The sequence below is a fragment of the Doryrhamphus excisus genome, linkage group LG6, assembly GCF_037039965.1.
Source record: "Doryrhamphus excisus strain RoL-2023G ecotype Guam linkage group LG6, RoL_Dexc_Guam_v1.1, whole genome shotgun sequence".
NCBI lineage: Eukaryota > Metazoa > Chordata > Actinopteri > Syngnathiformes > Syngnathidae > Doryrhamphus > Doryrhamphus excisus.
The window spans coordinates 13,676,301-13,702,443 of NC_136362.1; the positions used below are offsets into that span (position 1 = coordinate 13,676,301).

At 41.9% G+C, this 26,143-nt stretch overlaps 1 protein-coding gene across 1 annotated transcript; it reads right to left on the minus strand.

Moving 5' to 3' along the window:
• Window positions 1–1,426: 1,426 nt before the first annotated feature.
• On the minus strand, window positions 1,427–21,766 carry mmp16b (matrix metallopeptidase 16b (membrane-inserted)). The gene is made up of 10 exons (XM_058068428.2): window positions 21,268–21,766; window positions 18,425–18,573; window positions 17,191–17,307; window positions 13,537–13,841; window positions 9,707–9,868; window positions 9,265–9,482; window positions 9,043–9,181; window positions 7,381–7,531; window positions 5,371–5,486; window positions 1,427–4,540 (listed from the first exon to the last, which is right to left on the minus strand). The coding sequence occupies exons 1-10, from the start codon at window positions 21,394–21,396 to the stop codon at window positions 4,179–4,181; spliced, it is 1,848 nt and encodes a 615-aa protein (XP_057924411.2). The 5' UTR covers window positions 21,397–21,766; the 3' UTR covers window positions 1,427–4,178.
• Window positions 21,767–26,143: the final 4,377 nt, after the last annotated feature.

Here is a 26,143-nt window from a genome sequence, read left to right on the forward strand (position 1 = left end):
CCTGACGCCTGATATGGTGGGAGGCCTGATGAGTCATTCGCACAATGGGCTGACACTCAGCTGACCCAGACGTCGCCTGTTGGCTCCTTGGATGATCAGGCTGCCTAGTGAAAGTCCGGTGTAGCACTGCATGCACATGGCTACAATGTTATCAACCTTAACTAAACATAGTCACAGGGAGTTCAAATGTACACAGATATTCAAAAAATATGGACAAGTTGACATCAGACTGTTTCAAGGACTGAAGTGGTGTACATTTCCTCCAATGGGAATCCTGAAGACAGCATTGTGGGAAAAGGTACAATACAGTGTTCAAGATCATTTAAAAATCATAATATATATACAGCTAGGAGACCCGAGTTGTCTGTATGTGCCCTGTGATTGGCTGGCGACCAGTCCAGGGTGTACCCCGCCTCTCACCCGAAGACAGCTGGGATAGGCTCCAGCACCCCCGCGACCCTCGTGAGGATAAGCGGTAGAAAATGAATGAATGAATATATTTTTTTAGATATCTTGAAATGTTTTGTTTTAATTTTGATTGCAGGTTTATGATTAACGTGAATGAATCTGGCTTTTGTTGAGTCTATCACTTTAGTGAAATAACAATTAACTGTTTCATTTATTTTTCAAACTTACTGTTATTGTTATGATTATTATTATGATTATGATTTCCACCACTAACTACTGCAACCTCTCTGACCTGCTGTCAGGAGAGCTCCCAATCGAAACCCGACTTTTACATATTTACACTTTTATGTAAGCACATTATAGCGCGCAAACTTCACAGCTAGGAGAGCAGGGTTCAATTCCACCCTCGGCCATCTCTGTGTGGAGTTTGTATGTTCTCCCCGTGCATGCGTGGGTTTTCTCCGGGTACTCCGGTTTCCTCCCACATTCCAAAAACATGCTAGGTTAATTGGTGACTCCAAATTGTCCATAGGTATGAATGTGAGTGTGAATGGTTGTTTGTCTATATGTGCCCTGTGATTGGCTGGCGACCAGTCCAGGGTGTACCCCGCCTCTCACCCGAAGACAACTGGGATAGGCTCCAGCACCCCCGCTACCCTTGTGAGTAAAAGTGATAGAAAATGAATGAATGAATGAATGAATAAGCACATTTTTAGGTATAAACATATAGTCTCATATTGCAGAAATGTAAAGATTAAACTTCATTATCACATCCAGGCTCCTTGGAGATGACCAATGAATGGGCTTGCCTTGGCGATGGCATGGCATGTATTTGTCCAAAAATAATAAGACAAGCAAAATAGTATTGGGGTGCATGTTTTGACAAATATTCATCCTTTTCTGTGTGAGTAGAATCACTGGCACATCCCAAAACCTCCAGACGTCCAACATGTTACATAACTGAGTGTTATCTTAGTATTATCCTCTTGCAGTGACTCTGGTGACACAATCAGGCACTCACTCGTTTCATTTATTATGCACTTGTTTTTTTATTTATAACACACAGCATCATTACCCATAGATGGATTTAAAAAACAAACAGAATACCTCCAAGCAGACAGCATCCTCCGCCATTATGTACAATAGTAAGGTTTACTTCTATCACACAAGCTACTTCCTGTCTTAGCCCTAATGCTTGTTGTTGACATACTGTAGTTTGGCGCTATTACATTGTAAGTATGCTGCTAAGTACAGCATTGAGCCACTTGAAAGTTCTGATATGAGTGATAACATGAAGGAACTATTGGTGTTATTAGGTAGGTCTGCCGAGGCGAGGAAAAAAATCAGCCACAAATTTCTCCCTGTACAACAATTACAACCTTTCACCGCAGATCAACATCAAGCAGCTTGGATTGGACATCACTCAAAATCACCAGGGTTCCAGTTCTGGCGTGAAATTGTCTTTTTCTCCTTTAAAATGATGATGCCACGCAAAAGCTGCGGCCATCAGTCATAAGGCCCGGCTTCTTTTGCTTATGTTTCCACGTCAGATATGTTATAAAATATGAAACAATAGATTGAAACCAAGGGGTGAGGATGTTTCAAGTAGAAGAAGCACAAATATATAAACATTAAAAAAGTTCATAGTGATTGCGCCCTCATCTGGCGAACTCCACCAATACACCGACATACAGCATTTCTTATCTTGTGTATTGCATTTATCATACATTTGCTCCTCAAATGAGCCTAAATATAATTTAACTTTGGTTAGACATCTATCGTATAAATATTGGATTTTATATATGGAACGTCACAGGATATTTGTTAGAACATTTGTTTGTTTTTTTTGTCAAATATACTCATTAATTGTAGCAGTGTTAGCTTGCTTGTAGAAAAACTGGATTAGTCAACAAGTGCTTTCATTATGACGATACTTTTTTTGGCTTATTAATTAATCCTGGTTATTGTTTTATTATATTTTTTTGTAATTTGTTGCAGTGTAGTATAACAATAGCGTCATTAGTTGTGTATGACATGCAGGTAAGTATCTAGGCATTATTTTTACCCTAAAATGTTAGCTTTTATCTGCTTTCTTTGTCCTCCGCATCTATTTTTTTTATGCAGAATGTAAAAAATGTATATATGATTATGAATTGGCAAAGCTATTTAAAATGGATGAATGTAGTCAAGCTGCACGGTGGACGAGTGGTTGGCATGTTGGCCACACAGTCAAAAAATCGGGAAGACCTAGGTCTGAATCGCATCTTGGGCATCTCTGTGTGGAGTTTGTATGTGTTGTCCGTGCATGCGTGGGTTTTCTCCATTCGAAAAAACATACATGTTCGGTTAACCGGGGACTTTAAATTGTCCATAGGTATGAATGTGAGCATGAGTGGTTGGTTGCGAAGACAGCTGGGATAGGCTCCGGCATGTCTGCGACCCTAATGAGGTTAAGCAGCATAGAAAATGAATTGGAATGGATGGAGAAGGGAATTGTAGCTTGAAGAAGTAGGTTTGATCTTGCACCAATTCACCATAGCTTTAAAAAATGAACAGGTTGATTATAACTGCGCCCGCAAAGTGAATGTATTACAAAGCATTGGAATTAAAGGTCCCTGATTATGTCAAATGTACTTTTGAATGATATTGGTGTCCATAGAGCTTCTACTATATGAGCACCAAAAGTGAGAAGAGGCGCTCAAACAACCACACCAAAGAAGACCATATCTTAAAATGACGTAAGTTTGATCATTTTGTTTTTCTTTATAGAATGAGCTAACTTAGCATGATGCGACTCTTAAAATGTGAGTGTAGTATTAGCATTGTAGCTCACATAGCTATGCTAGTGCTAACGTTTGTGTCCTCCCTAATTTTACCTGCAATCCTACCTGTTGTATGTAATATATGGCAGACTTACAGTGTTTATGTAAAAAGTGAATAAATCACACAATAGCGCTTCTTGGAGACAAACACGGCTCATTGGCATTAAAGCTACAGACTCACATAATGGGGAGTTCCCAGTAGCTTACTAAAAGCACTTTTAAACGGTATAATTCCAAAATCAAAGCTGCATTTTAGACAATACACTTCCAATACACTATTGTGGGATTTAATTTAATACTGTAATTTAATTATAATAATGAATAATTAATAAATAATTTGAATACTGTAATTGGGACCTTTAATGTCTTTGCTTGCAATACAGTCTGTGCCATTTAATGTCGCTAATGTTAGTATAAATATGCTTTTTAAAATTTTTTGAACATATCACACTTTATCAACTGCCTGCTGTCTTCACAAATTATACAAAAAAAAAATCTGAATATGTCCCCAACAACAAAACTGATTCATCATCCTCTTTGGAAGAAAAGGCCCTAGCAGTCCGTCACACAATGAATATTCTTTCCCATACATTTAAAATAAAAAATAAAACGCACAGCTCAAGTTGATTCTATTAAGACTGAAAGTAAAGCCTAAAATCTAATTTGTCGGTGCTCTTGTTGGGGCTCTTCAAGCAAATGTGCAGAGACGATAGGTCCCACTGACATACAGGAGCTTAACTCAATTCATGTTTGTTGCAAGTTAGAGAAAAGAGTCAAAGTAGATAAATACATAGGACTTGAGAGATATGGCTCCCTCACTGTGTGCCGTCTCCTCGCGCTTTGCACCGTTTGTGCAGTTCTGCCGCCATTGTCGTGTACTTCACCCAACAAAGGGGGAGGGGAGGGGGCAATTTTTAGACCTTTGTCAAAGACTCTGCATCCCTCCCCTCACACCCACTCCTGCATGGAGCGCTTGCAGTACAGTATGTGGCGTTGCGTGCTCTTCCTACGGAACTGGAACACGGTGTAAAGCAGGACCATCATGCACAGTGCCAGGACACAGGGGATGGCGATGGCCACCGCTTTCTCCGTGCCCCCCGCACTGTCTAGTTTGATAACCACGTCGGCGTCGCCGTTGTCGTAGTGCCGCTCCTCGGCCGCTGGCGGGCTCCAGTCCCAGTCTGGGTCTGGGGGGAGGCCGTCGCAGCCCATAAAGTCCCGCAGGATGGAACGCGGGTAACCGGGCTCCACGCGGAGCAGCTGATTGTTGAACTTCCAGTACTCCTTACCCTTGTAAAAGTACGTGAAGCCTACAGGGAGAAAAAAGGGTGGGTTATTTAGATACAATGGAATGAGGCTACCCATGCAAGTTGTAAAAAATGCAAATAATTAATGTGAGTGTCCCTCTTGACAGTCATTTATCATAAGGGCCACATTTCATACTAAAAATATATATGGACAGACTCGCAATAACCTCCACCTTTCCACCATAACAAAATAATATTTCATAGAAAGAAATAATTCATAGAAAGACTTTCAATGATCCATAAAGTCAAAACCCATGGCATGCTAATGAATGTGATTGCTCTTCCTGTAAATTATAAAGTTATTACTACTTAACACCATGTTTCACAATAGAAACAAATACAGTGGAAATATGCGTGATAATCCACAAAGTCAATGCCCATAGTATCCTTCCTCATGCTCATACACGGGTGTATATGAACGAGCATAGATACGTCATATAATAAATAGGAGCGTTCCTTCTGCCAGTTACTAATCATAACCATCACCTTTCATAGTAGAAATAAATAGAAAGACTTGTAGTAATCCACCATGACCAATAGGGCACCACCACACGTTACAAATTACCAAATATGGTTCCTTAGCCACCGTTGAAGCACCTAGTTGATGTGTCACGTGACAGCGCCGATCAAAGCTCCATGACACACAGTAATCACACACTAATGCAGCAGGCTGTCTTAGCCTCAGCGTAAACAAGCAAAGCAGCTTAATGGCGACGGTCAACGTTGCGCTCTCAAAAGCGGCTTTGAAACAATTGCGCCGTAAAACTGTACATGCTCCAATCTCACTAATGGGATTTGCGGCCGAGTTAAGTAAAGTAAAGCTGGCGGTGTACCGTTGGCTTTGTCCACAAAAGCCCCCTGTGGTGAGTCAGGGATGCCCTTCCAGATGGTGATGGGTTTGGGATAGCCTGGGTCCATGGTCCTCATCTCTTCATTGTAGCGCCAGTATCTGCAACACAGGATATGAATATATAAATATTCCCATTTGCAATTTTCCAATTTTCCCACTGTATGGGCAAAATTACAAGTAACTTTAGGGTGTTTAGCCGAATCACCGCAACTGAAAAGCACATGGATGGCAAGCATTAAACAAAACGTCTTTGCCGGAGCGCAACTATTAATTGTCCATAAGTCAAGGACCATTTTTCCAATAGTTTAAAAGTCTAATAGAATAGAATGTTTTCTCAAATTTACTGCACTACTACTGTTACCAAGTCTTCGTTTACAGTGTAGCCCACTCAGCAACCCACCTCTGGTCCCCCCACCCCTCTTTGCCTTTGGACCTTTTGGACGTCTAGGATCCGTCCTTGGGGGCGGGGGGTACTGTCACGATTGGGCTTCACCCCCTTGTGACAGCTCTCTTTTCCTCTTTTCCTTTGTTCCTGGTTTATGCCCTTATTTTGTATTCACTTCCTGTGTTGCTCTGTTCTGTTTGCCGTTGCTTTCCATTATCTCCCGCACCTGTTTCCCATTTTCTGTGATGCCTACTTAGTTCAGGTGCGTGCTGCTTTAGTTGTTGGGTCATTGTCGTATTTATGTGCTTTTACTTGGTTGTTGTCATAGGGCAATCTATCTACAGACTGGGATGAAAATGATCAAGGGGCCAATTCAGGCATGATGAATTTGTATGCTTGATTTTACAGAACCCCCCCCCACTTAACTCAATTAATTAACAGAAATGGTATTCATGGGGGAAGTTGGAATCCACACACAGAAAGAAAAGGCGCTAATGAAACGGTGTAAAACATGACGTCAATGATGATGTGCACCAGCAGGTCAAAGCATGACTCTATCATGATAAAGCTGTTTATCATCTCTCAGCACCACATTCCCCTCATCTTGCTGAGGTGATTTCTGATGACAGCTACATAAACATGCCACTTCTGTGTGTGTGTGAGTGAACTTAAGGCGATGATGCACATGCTCGGAAAATTCTGGCTTTTATCAGCTGTTAAAGGGCCACTTAAAATAAAAAAAAATGCAGAGGCAATACAGACAATTCCTGCGCTGACATAAAGGATCAAACAAAAACACAAGTTGCTTCACACCAAGGACTCTATTTTCGTAGACCAGGCGCCAAAAGGGTGTGGACAGCACTCAAATTTTGGTGAGCGGCGCAGTCTGGCGCAGCGCACCTACGCCTCCGTCCTTGTAAGCCAATTTAACATTGCACAGGTTGCGCTTCGCCTGCACCAAAAATAGACCAGTTCGAAGCTGGCAATCTTTCGGCACACATTAGGCGAACTGTTTTTCACTGCGCCAAGTTGAAAATGTGGACCCCTCCCCCTGGTGTGCTGCCACACCCCTCTTGGCGCAACCCAGTCTACCAAATTGGCTACGCACAGTGGTGCGCTGGTCAAAATTACCACTGCGTGGGGTGCACCACACTTCGCCACACCGCGCCACCTTGCGCTGCGCCATGAAATTAAAGCCCCAAAGGCAAACATCCGCCTCCAGAAATCTGTAAAGAAATTATTTGGTGGCTTTTTAATCAATGCATGCACGTGGCTCGGGAGGAAATATGTTTCATCAGGACTAAAAAAAAAATATGTTTGACTAATTGTGTACAGCTGAGGGCAAAATTAGCTTTGGGCCAAATGGGAGACAGCGCTGCAAGAATGATAACTGTAACTGTAGGATGATTATATTAGTTGGAAAAATCACAAAGCACTATTCTATTTTTTTTATTATTTTTCTATTTCTATTTTTCTATTATTTTGGCTCATATGCATTTCTTTTGGTCTGGCGAGGGATTCCAAGCGGCAAGTCAATGAATGACTTGTTCGGGCTGATATTTCAGAAATCATAGACTCTCATATTACGTAGTCTTAGAGTCTGCAGACCTGTCTCCTTTGAAGAAGTAGGTCTTGGCCACATCCTCCCACCAGACGGCAGTCTCAATGCTCTGCGTGGGCATGCCGCTGCCAAACAACGAGATGTCCTGAGGGTAGGACGGCTGCAGAGTCGTGTCCTTGAAGACCCAGAAACGGTTTCCTGAGGTGAACAATAGAAATGTTACAGAAGACATCATCATTATATGACTCATCTGACCACCTTGGCTCTTGAATGATCTGGATATTGCTACATTGTACCGTAAAAACACATAGTAAATAATTACACACTCTGATCCCATGGGGGACAGATCTCTTGTCAATCTGTCTGATGGACGCTTTGTTGCCAACTTACATTCATGCTCACAACTGTGAAAAAACTGTGAAATACAACATGATTTTTTTCAAAGGTACCTTCATTTTTGTATTGAATACAGAGCAGTGATTCAGTTAGCAAAATGATATAGTTATACAGCACGTATATGGTTTTGGTAGAGGTGCTCTGATCAATCAGCCACCGACTGGTATCGGCTGATATCAGAGAAAAAGCACTGTATCGGCCGATAATTGTTTTAAAACGCCGATCATCTGCGCCCTCGCTGCTGCATTCATAACAATCATGTTTTCCGTTTGTAAGTTTTGCATTGTGCACACCGATTTTAGCAGTGGTGCCAAGCTAACGAACAAGTCAACTGCATTTTGTCTCCTCTCTGGAATGCCAAGGGTACAGAAGAATAGTTTGGCTTCGTCTGCGCTTCAGAAGGCAGCGGATGCGGCTGGAGGGACACGGCATAGGCGGGCAAACCTGTTTTCATTCAGGTTTTCAGTGAATAATGTGAGAAGACTAGAAATAAATGCATTGTGAAATACAAAACATGAATTGTGGAAACTAGCGTTTTGTTCATGTTCTGGTAAAACGAGCATATTGGCTTTGTTTGGCTTGAAATAAGTTATGAAAATAAATGTTACAAAAATGAATAGCTCTTGGACATTTTCATTTTGAAGATGCAAAGCCCTCTGTTGGAATAGTTGGAACAGTGAGGTCAACTCCTTTATTTTTATTGTCGACTGCATAACTTAGACAATACAGGAGCTTTTTGTTTGAAGCCGTTGATGTGGAGGCTTATGATTTTCTGTTTTAATGGAATCACGAATGGAATTAAGGAATTGGCCAAGAAAAATGAAATCGGTTAAATGTGGAATCTTGTGGAAACTGACCCTGTGAAATAACATCATTCATAGCGGCATGTCCTCACAAACAGCCCCCTCCTGAATGAAATATGTCAAGATGGCAACCGGAAACTCTTGTCACCGAGCGTGAACGTTAACCACGCTGTGGCCGTTTCTGCCATACTGTGGTTTCTGACAAATGATGGCCTCCGTCAAGGCTGCCTTTATCACCAATTCTGTTTATAATTTTCATGGGCGGAATTTCTAACCACAGCCAAGGCGTCCCAGTTTGGGGATCTCCTCTCTGCTATTTGCAGACGATGTGGTCCTGATGGACTCATCAGGCTGTGACTTTCAGCATTTACTGGGGCGGTTTGAAGTGTGAAGCTTCTACGATGAGACTCAGCACCTCCAAATCTGAGAAAAAGGCTCCTCTAGGCTCCTCAACTGAGAGGGCTGCCCCCGCTACCCGGAGAAGTGGAAGAAAATGAAATGGAATATTACCTTTGAAAAACACAAATTTTCCTTCACTGTTTTCATAGACGGCATCAATTTTGGGAGGCAAGCCTTTCCAGAAGTAGTTGATCTGCATGGGGTATCCAGGAACCACAGAGTTGTCCCTCACCCTCCAAAACCATTGGTCCTAAAGAAGTAAAAAAGAAAAATCATCATTATCATCATAATTTTCATTATTAGCATCGCTTACTGCGTCTCTCCTGTATTTGCCTTGAAGACAAAGAGTTCCTGGCGGAGGATGGCCAGCGTGTTGAAACCCCCATCACAGATGTTGGGCTTGGAGTTTGGGTTGGACGGCTTGGCTCCTTGCGGAGGGCGATGAGGCCTTGCGTGGCGGTCGTGCTTGCGGGGGTCTGAGGGCAGGTGGAAGCGGGGAGGCGGTACCGTGGGCGGAGGCCGAGTCGGCTGCGGGGCTCTGTCTGGTGGACCTGGAGACACAAAGACAAGGGTCATTTTTTTGTCTTAAAAACAATTATTATAGAATGACAACACTTTGACTAGTGTTTTAGTCTTAGGTACTTATAAACGACACAGAACAATCAGTTGATTTCGGTCTGTATTTTAAATTATTGTCAAACTAATTGTGGTCAATATTTGCATAAATAATAAGCTATAACTTTCTCACTTTCGTAAATAACGTATACACTTTTACCGTAGATCTTCTGGATGCCCTGCAGGTCATCATGAGGTAGTTTGAAGTTCTCTGTGTCCATGTACTGATAAAAAGGAGCCATGATAGCTGTGGGGTCGTTGGAGTGTTCCAGGCCGAGGGCATGACCCAGCTCATGAACAGCAACCAGGAACAGGTCGTTTCCTAAAGACAGGATGAGAACAAAATAGTGGTTTGATTACACTCCAATGAAATAAAACACTACTTTGGATTAAGTTTATCATATGCATTTAAATGACAGATGTCTAACTATAGGCTGCACGGTGGTCGAGTGGTTAGTCGAGGGTTCAATTCCACCCTCGGCCATCTCTGTGTGGAGTTTGCATGTTCTCCCCATGCATGCGATGGTTTTCTCCGGGTGCTCCGGTTTCCTCCCACATTCCAAAAAACATGCTAGGTTAATTGGCGACTCCAAATTGTCCATAGGTATGAATGTGAGTGTGAATGGTTGTTTGTCTATATGTGCCCTGTGATTGGCTGGCGACCAGTCCAGGGTGTACCCCGCCTCTCGCCCGAAGACCCTTGTGAGGAAAAGCGGTAGAAAATGAACGAATGAATGAATGAATGAGTGAATGAATGTCTAACTCTTGGCCCCGCCACATTGTAATAAAATAATGGAAAACCTGGAAATAATGCATGTAAAAAATTTGTACTGTATGCAATTGGAAATTTTTATTTTTGTTGTTATGGTGACTCGTTGGCTGGCAGAGGTTTTACACCACTGTATCTTTGATGACTGATGTAGTGCAAAATCAGTCTTGGTTGGAGCGGGGCGAGCCTCAAACTGAGAGGATAAATGTTTGGATCTTGCACCTCCTCAGACTTGAGCTGCCCCATCTAGTCAGCATGAAATGAGGAAACTGCTTGGATGAGAAGTGAAATGCCTTCTAAGAAAACCTGAACATTTCAGGCAAAGCTGCAGCCCTCCGAGGGCACCCTGAACTATGATGTGAAAACAAGTTTGACGGCCCTGCTTTAAATGATCCCACATGTCCGACAGAGGGCGCCATCATGGCTCAGTTTCTCCTTTCTCTCTTTTCATGAGTCATTCTGCTGTATGTTATCAAAGCTATCCTTCTATTTATTCATGATGTAACACCCTGAAGCCAACTAGTGTTTGCCTGGGTGACTGCAAATGTGCTAACAGCTTACATTGTGTTCAAATGACTTGTTGTTTTTCACAATAACGCAAAAAAGGTGCAAGAAATGAGTCAAAAACATGAAATGTGTCAAAAAAATTTCAACATGTAGCTGAATGCCCACGACTTTGAGATTCGGGTCACTGTGTTCTTGCTGCCTGTGCATGCAGTTGTATGATAATGTGCTCACAACTTGTGACACAAAACAGTTAGTGGAAGGAGAAGTGACGCTACATGAAAAGGTACCGTTTATAAGTCTGTGATTTCTGCACTGAGCAAAGAGAGCGAGGCTGTTTCGTCTCATGACAGCACTTTTCTTCTTTTTGAGTTGTTACCGACATCAAGCACGAAAGTGTGAGGTCCATCCATCCATTTTCTACCGCTTATCCTCACTAGGGTATGCTTGAGCCTATCCCAGCTGACTTAGGGCGAGAGGCAGGTACACCCTGGACTTTTGTGGGCGAGTTTAAGAGCCAATATGCTAATAATAAAGAAAAGTAGTAATACAAAAGTATGCTTGCTGACTGTATTGTTTTACATAATGGCCCATAGTTCCGAAATTGATATCACTTTACATAAAATTTGTCGTTGCACATTGAATTGTTTACCACAAAGAGATCTCCCTTACTTATTATAGATAAAAACTTATTCCTATCTGCGATGTGATTAATTCTGAGTTAACTATGGGGAAAGTGTGATTAATCATTTTAATCGATTGACAGCCCTATGTAAAATATACAGAAAGTGTGGGTGTTTTTAAACGGGCATATTTTTTGTGCATATTTTGATCTGCTATTCATGCAGGTGGCTGCAAGGCGGTCAAGTGGTTGGTGCGCAGACCTCACAGTTAGGAGACCCGAGTTCAATCCCACCCTTGGCCATCTCGTTGTGGAGTTTGCATGTTCTCCCCGTGCATGCGCGGGTACTCCGGTTTCCTCCCACATTCCAAAAACATGCTAGGTTAATTGGCGACTCCAAATTGAGTGTGAATGGTTGTTTGTCTATATGTGCCCTGTGATTGGCTGGCCACCAGTCCAGGGTGTACACCGCCTCTTGCCTGAAGACAGCTGGGATAGGCTCCAGCACCCCTGCGACTCTCGTGAGGATAAGAAAATGAATGAATGAATGAATGAATATTCATGCAGGTTAGGTTTCAGGTCACTTGAAACAGAGGATGAGCGAGGAAAGCAAACAGTTACGTATATACTCACATACAGTACAATTCCTTGATGTTATTGTTTGGATTGTTTTTGTTGTTGTTTTATGTTGTATTTACTTGTGGCATTCGGGAATATTTCATGAGCATCCACATGTATTTTTTCCCATTTCCTTCATTATCCATTGTTTTCATGATGCCTTATCACAAAAACGACCTTCTTCCGGCTTCTGATTGGCCAAAATCACCCTTTTTTAGAGGTTACAATTCCCCCTGCTGCTTGACAGCCTGCAAAGGCCTTCTCATATAGATTTTGTAGCAGGAAATGGAGAACTAGCTTTGAAAAATACATGCAGAAAAAGATACTGGAAAAGAGTAAAGGGCAGGTTACAAAGCTTCTCAAGTCAAATGTTAGCCAAGGTAATTGGTTGTGGTTCTAGAAAATAAAGTATAAAAACTACCATGGTCAGTGTATGTGGTCAGCATACATACTGTATGTGCAGCTCGCAGTACCAACCCGACTTGGGCAGCCACACCATATCTCCATAAAGCACGTGACTGAATTCGTCCCCGGGAGATCATTGCCCTTTAAAATATGATATCCACTCTCGCCAGCCTCCACTGACCCAGGTGCATCAGCTAAAAGGTTATATCCCCTACAAACCTCCCCATGCACGGTATGTACAATATGTATGTATGCAACACAAGCAACCTTTTGAACCAAAGCCAAAGAGGAGACCCCACCTCAAGGAGTCCTGAGTGAGAGTCCGGGGTTGCCATTAGTGAAAATGTCAACATGCATCATTTACCATTACACTGCTGTGTAATGCCCATTAAAGACTATGGGTGGCTTTCAAGACCCATAAGAGGAAGACTGGAGTGTTCCTGAATGAGATGCTGAGCAGGAGCACGCGAAGACAGCTGGGATAGGCTCCAACACCCCCCGCGACCCTCATGAGGAAAAAGCGGTAGAAAATGAAAGAAAATGAACGAATGAATTTTTACCATTGTGCAACTAATTCAGCAAATCAAAAAAAAATGCCACAAATAAACTATGCTAACATGTTTGTAGTCCTTCTTCCAAAAATCAGTGCATTTAACAATTTAACAAAACCACTCAAACAAGCAAAGATGACAAAATGACGAAAGCCTGCATTATAACATGTTACAGTTTTCCGCAAGCCTCTAGCAATGTCTCCAAATAGATGCTCTTTCGCTCCTGTCATTTTGAGAAAAGCAACAGACAGACAAACAGATGGGGTGACGCGAACACAGCACGGTCTGATGGCCAGAAAAGTGCATCCTGTATCCTTTAAGATTGGTCCAGCTGGACCAACTGCCTCGCCTCCACAAGATGTCCTTATTTGTCACATTTTGCTGTCCATTAGCTGCCCACTTTCTTCTTCCGGCAAAAGAAAAAGTGACAAATACCAGCCAGGCAGCAAATATCAAACACCAATTCCAAAACAGCATGACAAGGATGATGTTCTGTATTAAATATCAAATATTCCACTCACCATCATGGTTGGGATTCCCAAGGGTCCAAGGTTCGTCCGAGTCAAAGTGGGTGTCCCCTCCTATGCCTGGCCCCGGGAAGTAAGCATGGGCGAGGAAACCACCCTCTCCATCAAAGGGCGAGCTGTCGCCGTGGAAACCCGAGGCGAAGATGATAGTGATGTCCACGTCGCGCCTGCCAGTCTCCAGGGCGCTGTAGGGGACAGCTTCGAAACGCAGCGGGGTCACGCCCTGCCACACGTCGAAAGCCCTGCGGATGGCGTCGTGGGTCTCGCGGGCGCCCACCTTCGGCGTGACATTTTTAATGCTGTGGAGGTTGAAGAAAACTTTCGATGTTGATAATGGCACACATGACAGACCAGCGGTTGTAAAGTCAGGTAGTTGGCTAAAAAAAGTCCTTGCATGGAGGACAGTAACTACTCCCACTTACCATCATGGGTTAGCTTCAAATACTTTGCTTGTATCCCTTTAAAAATGCATGAATTGACTTTTTCCCTCTGGACTGGTGGCCAGCCAATCACAGGGCACATACAGACAAACAACCATTCACACTCACATTCATACCTATGGACAATTTGGAGTCGCCAATTAACCTAGCATGTTTTTGGAATGTGGGAGGAAACCGGAGTATCTGGAGAAAACCCACGCACAGGAAGAACATGCAAACTCCACACAGCAATTGAACTCTGGTCTCCTGGTTTTGTGGCCTGCATGCTAACCACTCTATCACTGTGCAGCCCTCGTCTTCTCCGGGAGAAGGGGCAGTGCCTTGTTTCATAGTCTATAGTGACAGTGAAGCACGTAGCAAGATGATATGGCTATCGTTGGACAGGCACAGCCATATCTATTTGTAGTTTCACTGCTCTACCACAAGGTTGTGTGTGTTTTGTGCATAAATGTATGCTTTACATGGGAATGTTGTAATGGACACTTCTTTGCAGTGGTTTGCTTCACAAGATATCAGAAAAAGGCAAAAATGTAGATGTGGAATCTGTGGTACTATGTTGTTTTACATCGATCTGCTTTCATGAATGACTTTGGGAATTAAAAAATAGTCACATTTGACAGACTGAAATCAGGATATTTATAGTACATTAAAAAAAAACGTTTTACTAAGTTACTCCGCAAAGTACAGCATAATCAGTACCACTTTTTGCCACCCTAATGGATGGATTTAGGCATCCTGTACTTTCCCAATTCAGTCACCCAATTAGTGGCACCTGTAAAGCCTCTTAAGATCACACTGTATTTGCAGAATTAACCCAAATGTTGAGTAACAACATTTTTCTACTTCTATCATTTCCAAAGAGAAACATTTCAAGGTTTCAAAGTCCCAGCCAATCGGGATTGACTTGAAATTTCTCACAATAGACTCACTGTAACTTGAGGGTAAGTATTCATCCACTACATCAATTTAGTATAGTCCCATCATACAACTACATCTGTGTTTCCATTCCGGATCGATCCAACATGATTTAAAGGGTAGGAAATGTAAGCACGGCAGGCTTCATATGGTTGTGTGGTTTCTTAGGACTTTTAATGATAAGGACGTTAAACGTTACTCGATTCAGTCTGCCTGTCTGGAGTCATCGTGTTCTGGGTTTGTGGTGGTCATGGATTGATTCACTTCATATTTAACTCATCTGTCCTAATTTAAGTGACATTTATAGGAACAATATGCAAAGTAAAGATGTTTTTGTACACCTCTAGATGGTAATTGACGGACCAGTAGCAGTGACTCTTACTGATGTCATCATCCAGCATTGTATGTGCACTGCATTCTTGGCAGCTGCTTCACCGTTCTTTGGAATAGCTGCTCTGACTTCTTCTGGTTAAAAAGTTACTCAATCGCTTCGGATCGTGTCATTTAAATAAACCAATATCACCCTTGAGAGAATACACAGCTTTAAGCACATGTGTGTAAAATTTGAAAAGCAAGATGTGATTGTAAGGCTATGGGCAGGATGAACTGCCCGCAAGTCATAGCTTTCTTCCAACGCATTTTGAACACAACCCACAAGGGCACCACAAATGTCATTTAGCAAATCGTACCATTCATTCATTCATTTTCTACCACTTTTCCTCACAAGGGTCACAGGGGCGCTGGAGCCTATCCCAGCTGTCTTCGGGAGAGAGGCGGGGTACACCCTGGACTGTTCGCCAGCCAATCACAGGGCACATTTTGGAGTCGCCAAGTAACCTAGCATGTTTTTGGAATGTGGGAGGAAATCGGAGTACCCAGAGAAAACCCACGCATGCACGGGGAGAACATGCAAACTCCACACAGAGATGGCCGAGGGTGGAATTGAACTCAGGTCTCCTAGCTGTGAGGTCTGCGCGCTAACCACTCAACCACGCAAATCGTACCATAGCAACCTAAACAGAACTGTTAAACTTGCTCTAACAATCAAATGACACACTTTTGTTCCGAGAGTCTATAGCAGGGGTGGGGAACCTTTTTGGGTAAGACAGCCACAAAAGCCGGGCATCTCTGTGTGGAGTTTGCATGTTCTGCATTGCATTTTCTCTGGTACTCCGGTTTCCTCCCATATTCCATATACATGCTAGGTTAAGTGGTGACTCCAAATTGTCCATAGGTATGAATGTGAGTGTGAATGGTTGTTTGTCTATATGTGCCCTGTGATTGGCTGGAGACCAGTCCAGGGTGTACCCCACCTCTCGCCCGAAGACAGCTGGGATAGGCTCCAGCATGCCCGCGACCCTCATGCAGTACAGAAAATGGATGGATTTTTAACACTGTGATTTCTGTAATATTTTATTTTAAAATGTCACCCAAAATAGTGTTCAGAAATGTCTAAGAGCCAGATGCAGTCATCAAAAGAGCCACATCTGGCTCCCGAGCCATAGGTTCCCTATACGTCTTTAGGATAGAAACAATTTTCCCTTTCAAAATGAAGGCGAGAAAAGTAGTTGACACAAGTATTTCAAGGCTGGCAGCATGGAGTGAACTTTTACACAGCGTTCTTTATCAGTGCCTGGCAGGCAGAAAGGAATTGGGAATCTTCTCTCTCTCTCTCTTCTCCCATCTTCATGAATAAAGTGCAGTCTGTGGCTCAGCACTGATTGACATTCTATTTGGAGAGCTCTCTCATCAATTCAAATTAAGGGAGGGAAGGATTTGAATAAATTGACGGCATTATCGTTGACGGCGGCTGAAACCTGTCAATTTAGCAGCCGTTCCGCAGACCCGTTTATCGACCCTCCTCAGAAGCCATTAAAAAGGAAGGGTAATCGGGAAGAGATAAGATGAGAGTTGGAACATTTTCTGCTGAAATGAGGGATTCTGCAGTTAGGAACTCTATTCCTACACGAGCATGAGTGCTGAAAATTGTTAACCGGCGGGTATGAAAAGGTGCCACCAGCTATGTGCAGCACAGAAATAGAACATAATGACTGCCGCTGCGCTAACACACACAAACAAATGTATGTGTTAAATCCCGCCTGTGTGACGCTGACTATATTTTCGTGCGTGTTGCCATGGCAACATGTGATCACAGGCTGACGATGACAGAAAAGAAAAAAAAATACATCACTGGCACACATTACCCTCCCTCTCCTCCTCCGTTTTCCTCCTCCCCAGTAAGTAGAGCTAAGCCTCAATGGTCGTCATGGCAACTGTATCCTCCATCTCTCACCTGTAGGTGATGTGTGTACGCTGCCACTTCTGTCCTGTCAGCGCATATCTTCGCCTCCGTGACCTCGAAGCACTCTTGAGTCTGTCTGGATTGCCGCAACGGGGCCTTTGCATCCAACTTGAAATAGACAAGAAGAAGAAGAGGATGTCAACATCCTCATCCTTGAGACAAGGCGTACATACAACACATACAATACAACGTATAAAATATTTGTCGCCATACAGAGTGGACCACATTAATGATCGGACATCTGCTTGTGAATGAGCTTTGACTTTTTGGATTATTGCAAGTCTTTCCGTTTGTGTAGGGTAGCGGTTGTCAATAATAACTGGTGGGTGGAGAGCTCTCATGAATTATAACATCTGTGTTGGTTGTGTGCATGTGCTAGTAAAACAGCACACCATGGGCTTTGACTTTGTGCATTAATGTGACAGTTTTTGTGTATTTCTACAGTGCAAGGTGTTGTGCAACAGTGCAACATGGACATGTCATATATGATATGTTTATGTTAGGGGCATGCATGTGCTCGTGCATGAGTGAGCATGCCGTGGACTTGTGTATTATGCTTTTGTCTATTTTGACAGTTCAGGGCGGGGTTATCATTAATAACTGTTAAGAGGCGCACTCGCATTAATTATGTGACATGTCTATGTTGCGCACATGCATGGAGGGATGCTCACATTATATATTTTGTTATTATGGTGGGCATGTGCATGTGTATGATTGACTTTGAAGTCCTTCTGTCTGTGCAAGGTGACAGATATCATTAATAACTGGCGGGAGAATGCTTGCATTAATTATATTACAATGTCTATGTTGTGTGTGTGTGTGCATTTACTTGTGCATGAGTGACCTTGCCATGGATTATCTTGAGGGTTTTTGTTCATTTCTATTCTGTCAGGTTGCGGTTATCATTAATAACTGGTGAGAGACACGCTGGTTAACATACACAAAGAATTCCATACTAAAAAGAACGATTGTATTTCTCTATCTATCTGTTGGCAGAGACAATGGCTCTTTTCCTAAAAAGTCATCAATTATCCCAATGTGCAGTGAACAGACACAGACACCAAAAACAAAGCATCAAGTCTCACCGAGGTGTGATATCACTGCATCATCATGCAAAATGAAGATGAAGGAGACGTGTTAAATGCTTTGCCATCACGTTGATTCATGACAACATGGACAACATGTCTGATTTGTGTCTCATACACTCATACACGCATTTACTCACTCCTTGGTTCTGTCATCCAGCGTCCCGGTGACATTGAGGCCGTAGGCACGCTGCATGGCGGCAATGGCCGAGTGCATGGTTTGGGCAGAGCGCAGGACAGACATTTTGGGTTCGGTGCGTGGAAGGTAGCCGTACCTCTGTAGCCATCCCTAGAGGTAAGAATTTGTCTCATTTAGACTGAAAATGACACAAAAGCCACACCATAGCAGTCACCAGTAAATGGTAGGACAGATCCATTTGTAATGCCATTTATTTGGACTCCATTCTATTTAGCATTAAGAGTGACTTACCACTTCAGATTTTGGACTGGTTTGTTTATCCAGACTGAGAATGTGAACAAAATATATACAGTATGGTGACATAAGAGTACATTGTGTCAGGACCCATAGCTAACTAGTTAGCTCAATAGCCAGTAAAGTAAAGGAACTGAATAGATTCAATGGGTGTAACAATGGTTGCTTTTTAATACGGAGGAATTTAGCTAGAGGAGACAAGGGTTCAATTCCACCCTCGGCCATCTCTGTGTGGAGTTTGCATGTTCTCCCCGTGCATGCGTGGGTTTTCTCCGGGTACTCCGGTTTCCTCCCACATTCCAAAAACATGCTAGGTTAATTGGCGACTCCAAATTGTCCATAGGTATGATTGTGAGTGTGAATGGTTGTTTGTCTATATGTGCCCTGTGATTGGCTGGCGACCAGTCCAGGGTGTACCCCGCCTCTCGCCCAAAGACAGCAACCCCCGCCTCGTGAGGAAAAGCGGTAGAAAATGAATGAATGAATGTTTTAGCTAGAATATCTTCCACTTATTATGCTTCATCTTTAAGGACAAAAAAGCAAAATAATGACAGAGTGACAATGTCAATCAGCCATATTGAGTCAGATTATCTTTTATAACAGAGATGTTTGTGGATCCTTAAAGATGACTTTTGGGAACATGTACTGATTTCTAAGGTCATGTTGGGTCAGACATTGGTCAACGAGTTAGCATTTCCCCCCCAAAATGTATAAAAATAGTATAGTTATACTAGTATAGTCATTGGGAGACTAGCGATATGTGTATACGTGCTTTTCTTCCCATCACTCACACACCCTACTAACCAGCAGGACCACTGGAAAAAAGTGTCTTAGTTTCAATTTGCGTACTTCCACACTTACACTTAGCATTTTGAGTGCATACGTGTGTTCACACAGAGAAATACAGTAAAAATGCAGTTTGACCTCATTACCATTATCAAGATCATTTTAAGACAATTGTTGACCAGCAAAGCAGAAAAAAGTACAGCAATCCTCGTTTATCGCTGGTAATTGGTTCCAGACCTGACTGTGATGAGTAAATTTCCATGAAGTAGAATTGCTTATTGAAATGATTGGATGATTATATTTGGAATATTTTCGTAGTTAGACCATAAACAAGCAGCTAATGTCCTGCTAAACATTATTAGAGCCCTTTAGACATGAACTAACACCCCTAGTCACTTTTACACTCCTACTACCCAATACAGTAACATAATAAGACTTCATACACCATTTAAGACATAAATAAGACTCGTGTGTTACTATAAATGTGTTCCCAAGGAGAGCTGAGTGACTGGCGGACAGAAAGTGACGTCAGGTTTTCAAAGTTTGCGTTGGTAACGCCATAACAATCGCCCGTATTTTTATGAGGGATCATTGTGCCTGTGGTAAGATAAATCAAACCTGCAATAAAAGCCTGTTGTTCCGACAGTCGAGTCTGGTGTTTGTGTGTCTCACCAGACATCACAGTAAAATTACTGACACCGAGTGACCATTGTAGAATACTACATTTCATCAAGATCTTTGAATGCGTCTTTTTAATGCCTTGTGTATTTGTTAATTTAGCAATTTCATGTAAAATGCTTAACTTCTTTTTTAATTTAATGCTTAATTTAGGCAAAAAATACTTAATATTTGCCTAAAAATGCATACTGAAGCCGCAAAATTTGAAGTGCGACTGTGACGACTGTATAGTATATCCTTTTTTCTGCAACCTATTTCACTCATATGGACAACATGATAGAAAGACATTCACTTTGTCTTTAAAAATATCACTTTAAAACCAAGGTCTTGAAAAAGAGAGTTCATCCTTTATTCGGGGTTGTCTTATATTCGGGACAATACGGTACATCCATTTTATCCATGTTCTGACATTGGGAGGAGGTTGCCAGGTGTCCACTCCATCCATCTGTCCCTCTGTCCTTCCTTCCATCTATCCATCCGTCCATTCACACGGCAACCAGCTGCCTCAGCGAGCAGCCAATCAGCAACGTGCCTGCTATGGCTAATCTGTCCATCCCTCCCCATTCCTCGGACTGGGCTCAGCCTTGTTTATCCTCGGCTGCCTCGCTGCTATGTCAGTGGGTTTCCTGTGTTTGTTTAAAAGACACTATCTCCCCAGATGTCAACGAGATGTAAAATTGAATAATGGATGCATGTGTGTGTGTGTGTGTGTGTGTGTGTGTGTGCCTATGGGAATGCCATCCCTATATTTCTTCTCTTTATGTGGCGAGGATGACTATAGATTGATGTGATATGCGATTTAAAAAAAAAACAAGAACCAACACCAAACAAGAAGAACATCCTGTTATGCAACTGGCATGTGTGTGATGGCTAATCCGTCAGCTCCATCAGCTATGATGCTGAGGCATGTGTGGCCTATCACTTCATCATCAATGAATGCATTAAGGCCAGTCTTCATGCTATCACACACACACCTTCATCCCATCTGGGTTAGAATCCCCATTCCATCACCTCCATAGTGTGCTCCACATATTTTGCTGCATGCAGCCATGGAGCCTAAACAAGGGAAGGGCCGTCTGTTCTTACCTCGACGCTGAAGAGGTGCTGCTCCTCTCCGGACACTGAGCAAGAGATCCAAAGCAGAAGATGCAAGCAGAAAGCTGCCGCCTGAATGCAATCCGATGGTTTCCTTGCACTGGAGGCTACTAAGGTCATAATGACCTGTTTATATCCCGAGTGTTTTCTTCTTCTTTTCTTTTTCTTTGCGTAAGGAGAAGCCGCCCGTCTTTCTTTGGCTCCTGTTTCAAACGAGAGGCATCAAGGCGTTTGTCTGTGGCTTCACAAGGCATGCAGAGAGAAATGCTCCCGATGTCATGCACAGATTAGGCGGCATGTTCCATCCGCTGCCCTCGCCATCCTTATTTACATCACGGGCTCCATTTAGGCACCAGCATCAGCATCATCATCCTCATCATCATCATCACTGGGCTGCAGGCAGTCTGCGCAAAGATTGGCCGCCTCCTCTTCTCGCCTTTCACGCCTGCGCTTTGATTTCGCGCATGAGAGATGAAATGCGCTGCTTTTCAGGCTCCAAGGAGTTCTGATTGGTCCTCTTCATAGCATGTACACAAGCAGGATCGTTGGAAAACAACAAAAAAAACAGCACCCATTTGTTACATTCACTTACAACAAGGTTTATTTCATCACATTTTCATAGGAAACATTATGACGAGGCGGTAGAAATTGGTCTTATCATTTTTGTCACACAGATTCTGGATTTTTGAATGCGTATTTGAGCCATCTAGTAGACGACTGACAAAGATTTCCTGGACACGTGACGCTATACGTTTGCCCTAGTCTGCCTTGTTGCTAGGCAGAATTCGTGGACAACACAGGTAATCCTTTATTGATGTCATTAATTAATTGCAGTTGAATGACACGAACATAACACTTTTTAATTGCATATTGGAAACTGAAGAATGCTTGAGCACTCTATGATTTTTACTTACTCTTGCATTTTTTAAAACATTTATGCTGAGTTATACTTATGCTGTGTTATTTGCACTTGCTTTGCAATTGTAGGACATTTTTCTCCACCCATTAACTATAGTGCAACACATTTAGCGCACAAACGAGAAAAATATGTTGATTATGTTGGAAGTTAAGTTGGAAGAGTACTATTTTCTTACCGACCTTGTAATAGTTTTAATAAATATTAAATGACAAATTTAGTGTATGAAGTTGATTAATGAACATTAATTTAATCTGGTGGGGTTTAACTTGACAATACGTAAAGGTTTTAAGTACAACATAACAGAAGTTGAGAAATGTAATAGAAATTGCAGCTCTCTTAGTACAATTAAGTTAAAACATAAATGGAAAAATCCACCTTTGTTAATATCAAGCAATCCCCAGATATCATGAAGACATGGTGGCTGTATATTCATATTTAAAAAAAAAAAACAGGAAAATATTCCAAACATTCCTTTAAGGCCTAAAGCTACTACAGTATCTGGAAACACAAATGGCCTGCAATAAAATAACCTGGCGCAAGATGGCGGTGTTTCCTGGTTCACAATGCCTGCCAGCCATTGGCTTGACAGAGAGACCCCAAAAGGTCCTCAGAAGACATTAATTGAACCTGAGTACAACTGAACTGAAACGTCCCCCCAAAAAGGGAGGGTGGAAGCCAATCTGAAGATGCGTTCATGGTCTGCTTGACAGTCAGATGAATGACCGACTTTGGAGTTTTGATGTGGTGATTTTTTGGTGCATTTGGACAGGGACAGGACTAGCCTTTTACTGGAAGAGTCTTGGCACAAGTTTGGGGAATTCTAACCATTCGTGGTTCTGTTCCCTTGTTCTTACATTGGTGGAATAAAACATTGATCAGTTTATTCCTTCTCCAAATTCATTTTTTGGCAATTAACAAAACAAATGAACCTTGTGTTTAGTGCTACATTATAGTGGTGGGACCACTGAAGGCGCTGGGACTCATTACCGTTATTATTATTATTATTATTTATTAAATGTCATTATACTTGCTATGCAAAGAGTAGTAGTAAGCACGTGCCTATACTCTTTACTCATTGACTCCCATTTCAACCGCATATTATTGATGTTGTGAATGTGTAGATAATGTATACATTAAATGTTTATACTGTGGTTTTAGGTGCTGGAGGTCTTAAAAACATGAATAGTATATTCAAAATGAGTTGGACCATTTTGGGACCTAAGTCATTTTTAAAAATCTAATCAAATAATAATAAGGTTGTAATAATCCCAAATATTCACAACATGTACTTTGCACCCAATTTTTTATAAATGGGCTCTTTCTTTTCTTATCATGCTCACATTCATACCATACAACATGAGAATTCATTAATAGTGTCATGATGTGATAAGGTACACCTGAAACCCACCTCACTGGTAAGCGTTACGCCACACATTTTGAAACAGGATGTAACCGCAGCAGTGGGAGGCGGGGCGAACGGATAAATTCCAATGTCATGAAGGCAGCCTCATTCATTCATTCATTCATTCATTCATTCATTCATTCATTCATCATCAACCACAGGAAGGTGTTTGGTGTTTCTCAGGCAGGTTTCCATGACGACAACATGCTCTGACAAGCAGCAGAGAACACGAGCTCAGAGAGTGAAACGGTTAAAAAAAAAAAGTCGTGCAATACATTTTATTGAGTGTTAAAAGTCAACAATGAGCGTGTGCCTGCAAGTGTTTTAGTGTACACACAATTAAAACGCATCAAATATTTGCCTTCAGCTGAAGACCAATGCCTGACATCAAATCACGTTCTACATCCCAAAATCTCAGACTATGTATGTCTATGTGGGTATTTCTTATGTCTTTCTTTGTCTTCTGTCAGCATTGTGGGCGCCTCAGTTAGACAAAGAGTCAAAATAAACACTCACTGTTTCATCAGCCCTGCTTGGCAGTAGATGACCACAATGTATCCCAGCACACATCCTCGACATTTTCTCATGCATTCCAACAGAAAAATTATTTCAATGTTAAGGTGTCTTGTCTGTCTGTACTTTTCCATGCAACGACTCCCCCCTCCAAAAAAAACCTCAACAACACTGCAGGTCCATCCGGGTCTTGTCATGCAAAACAGACATGTAAAGCCCACCCCCATACTGTCACATAAACACATTTTCTGCCTCACTAGGCAACCTAATAAGATTTCCAATGTGATTTACTGGCCCTGAAAAAAAGGAACATGTACTACTGTGACCTTTGAACTCAGCCATCTTGTGCTGGATATAATTCTACTTTTATCACCGGATTACAGACAATAATGTGTACTCGTTAGACTTTTTACCCCAGGCATCTTAGCTGTTCAAATGAAGCGTTAAGATTAAGCCCTGTTTTGATTAATTCATGGATTAAGAGGAGTGGCTTACCCACCTAACACTTTCAAAATAAAAGCATATATCTTCCTTTAACCAAAAACAAACAAGTAGTGCTATCACATTATTTAAATATAAATACAGTCAAATGATGATAAATTGAAGTAAAATACAGTTTGTTTTACATTATTGGATTTTTATTGATTATTAGTTGGGGATTTTTTGTGTGTTATTTCTATTTATTATTATATATTATATTTTATTATTTCTATATAGATTATACCCAATATTTTGAACTTCATATACTATATGATGCATCCATCATGCACCATCATTAACATTGTCTGTATTTCATTGTAAAGTGCCAAATCCAGGTTTAGAAACACCCATTGACTTGAGTATCGAGACATTTCCTCGATATTTTGAAATATACCGCTTGCAGTGAGCTGTGCATGTGTACTTTATGAAGTGACTTAGGAATATACCATATTGTAACCCCCCTGGAAATTGATTCCAGCTCTGGTTTTGAAGCACCATATTTAAAAAGGTCTTTGGACACAATTTTTCGGCCCTTTGTATTGAGTTGTGGTCTCCTATAGAGCAGCTACACACAATAACCAGGACAGAAAACTTTATAGATTTTCCAGAATCTGCACCTATTCCATCTGTATTTCCTTTGATTTGTGCTTCCTGCCAAAATGGTTTGTTTTAATTTATTCCCCCCACGGGCCGCCTCAGGGCATGCCTACTCCGCTGTGATTGGTCATACACCCAAAGTGCTTCCTAACTATGAACCATATAAGGAAGTCCGCCTCTCTGTGACATCACAAAGGCGAGGTTTTATTTTTTACCACGCCTTTTGAAACTGAGCGTTTTGAGCCATCCCAAACTTCTTCCAGGGCTCACTTCCAAATAAATACATTTATAGGTCAGAAAAGTGGAAAAAGCATAATAGGTCCCCTTTAAAGTTAGACCTGTTGTGTAGGTGTACCTAATAAAGTGACTGTTCTATTTTATGCATTGTATTGCAGTTGTAATAATAAAATTGACCCTGTTTGGAGCACCATATTGTCAAAAATCCTGGGATACTTCTAAGTGAAGTGAATAAAACAGTATTAAAATGACAAATCTAAGTTTTCCAAGCCATGCATTTAAAAAATTACGGTTTTTAGGCATTGTATTGAAAAAAGTAAAAAAAAAAACGCTGTTTAGTTGTATCCAATAAAGTGGCTAGTGACTTGTAAGCATATTGTATTTACTTTCAAATGCAGAGCTGTTGTAGTATATTGGATATTGGAAAAGTTTAAAATTAATTGTTAAAATAGGCATCATATTGAAAAAAAGAGACATAACTACCAAATCCAGCTATTGTTTGTGTCGTGCAGGTGTATCTAATGAAGTGTCCGGTGAGAGACTGCAGAGGAAGGGGGTAGGAACGAGGAACGAGGAACGAGGAACGAGGAACGAGGAGCGAGGAGCGAGGAGCGAGGAGGGAGGAGGGAGGGTGGCGCTGTCGAGTGCGTGTGCTCATACCTGAGGCCGTAGTGTCCTCCTCTTTGTGACGTCATCGCCGTTCCTCCTCGCGCCCTAAA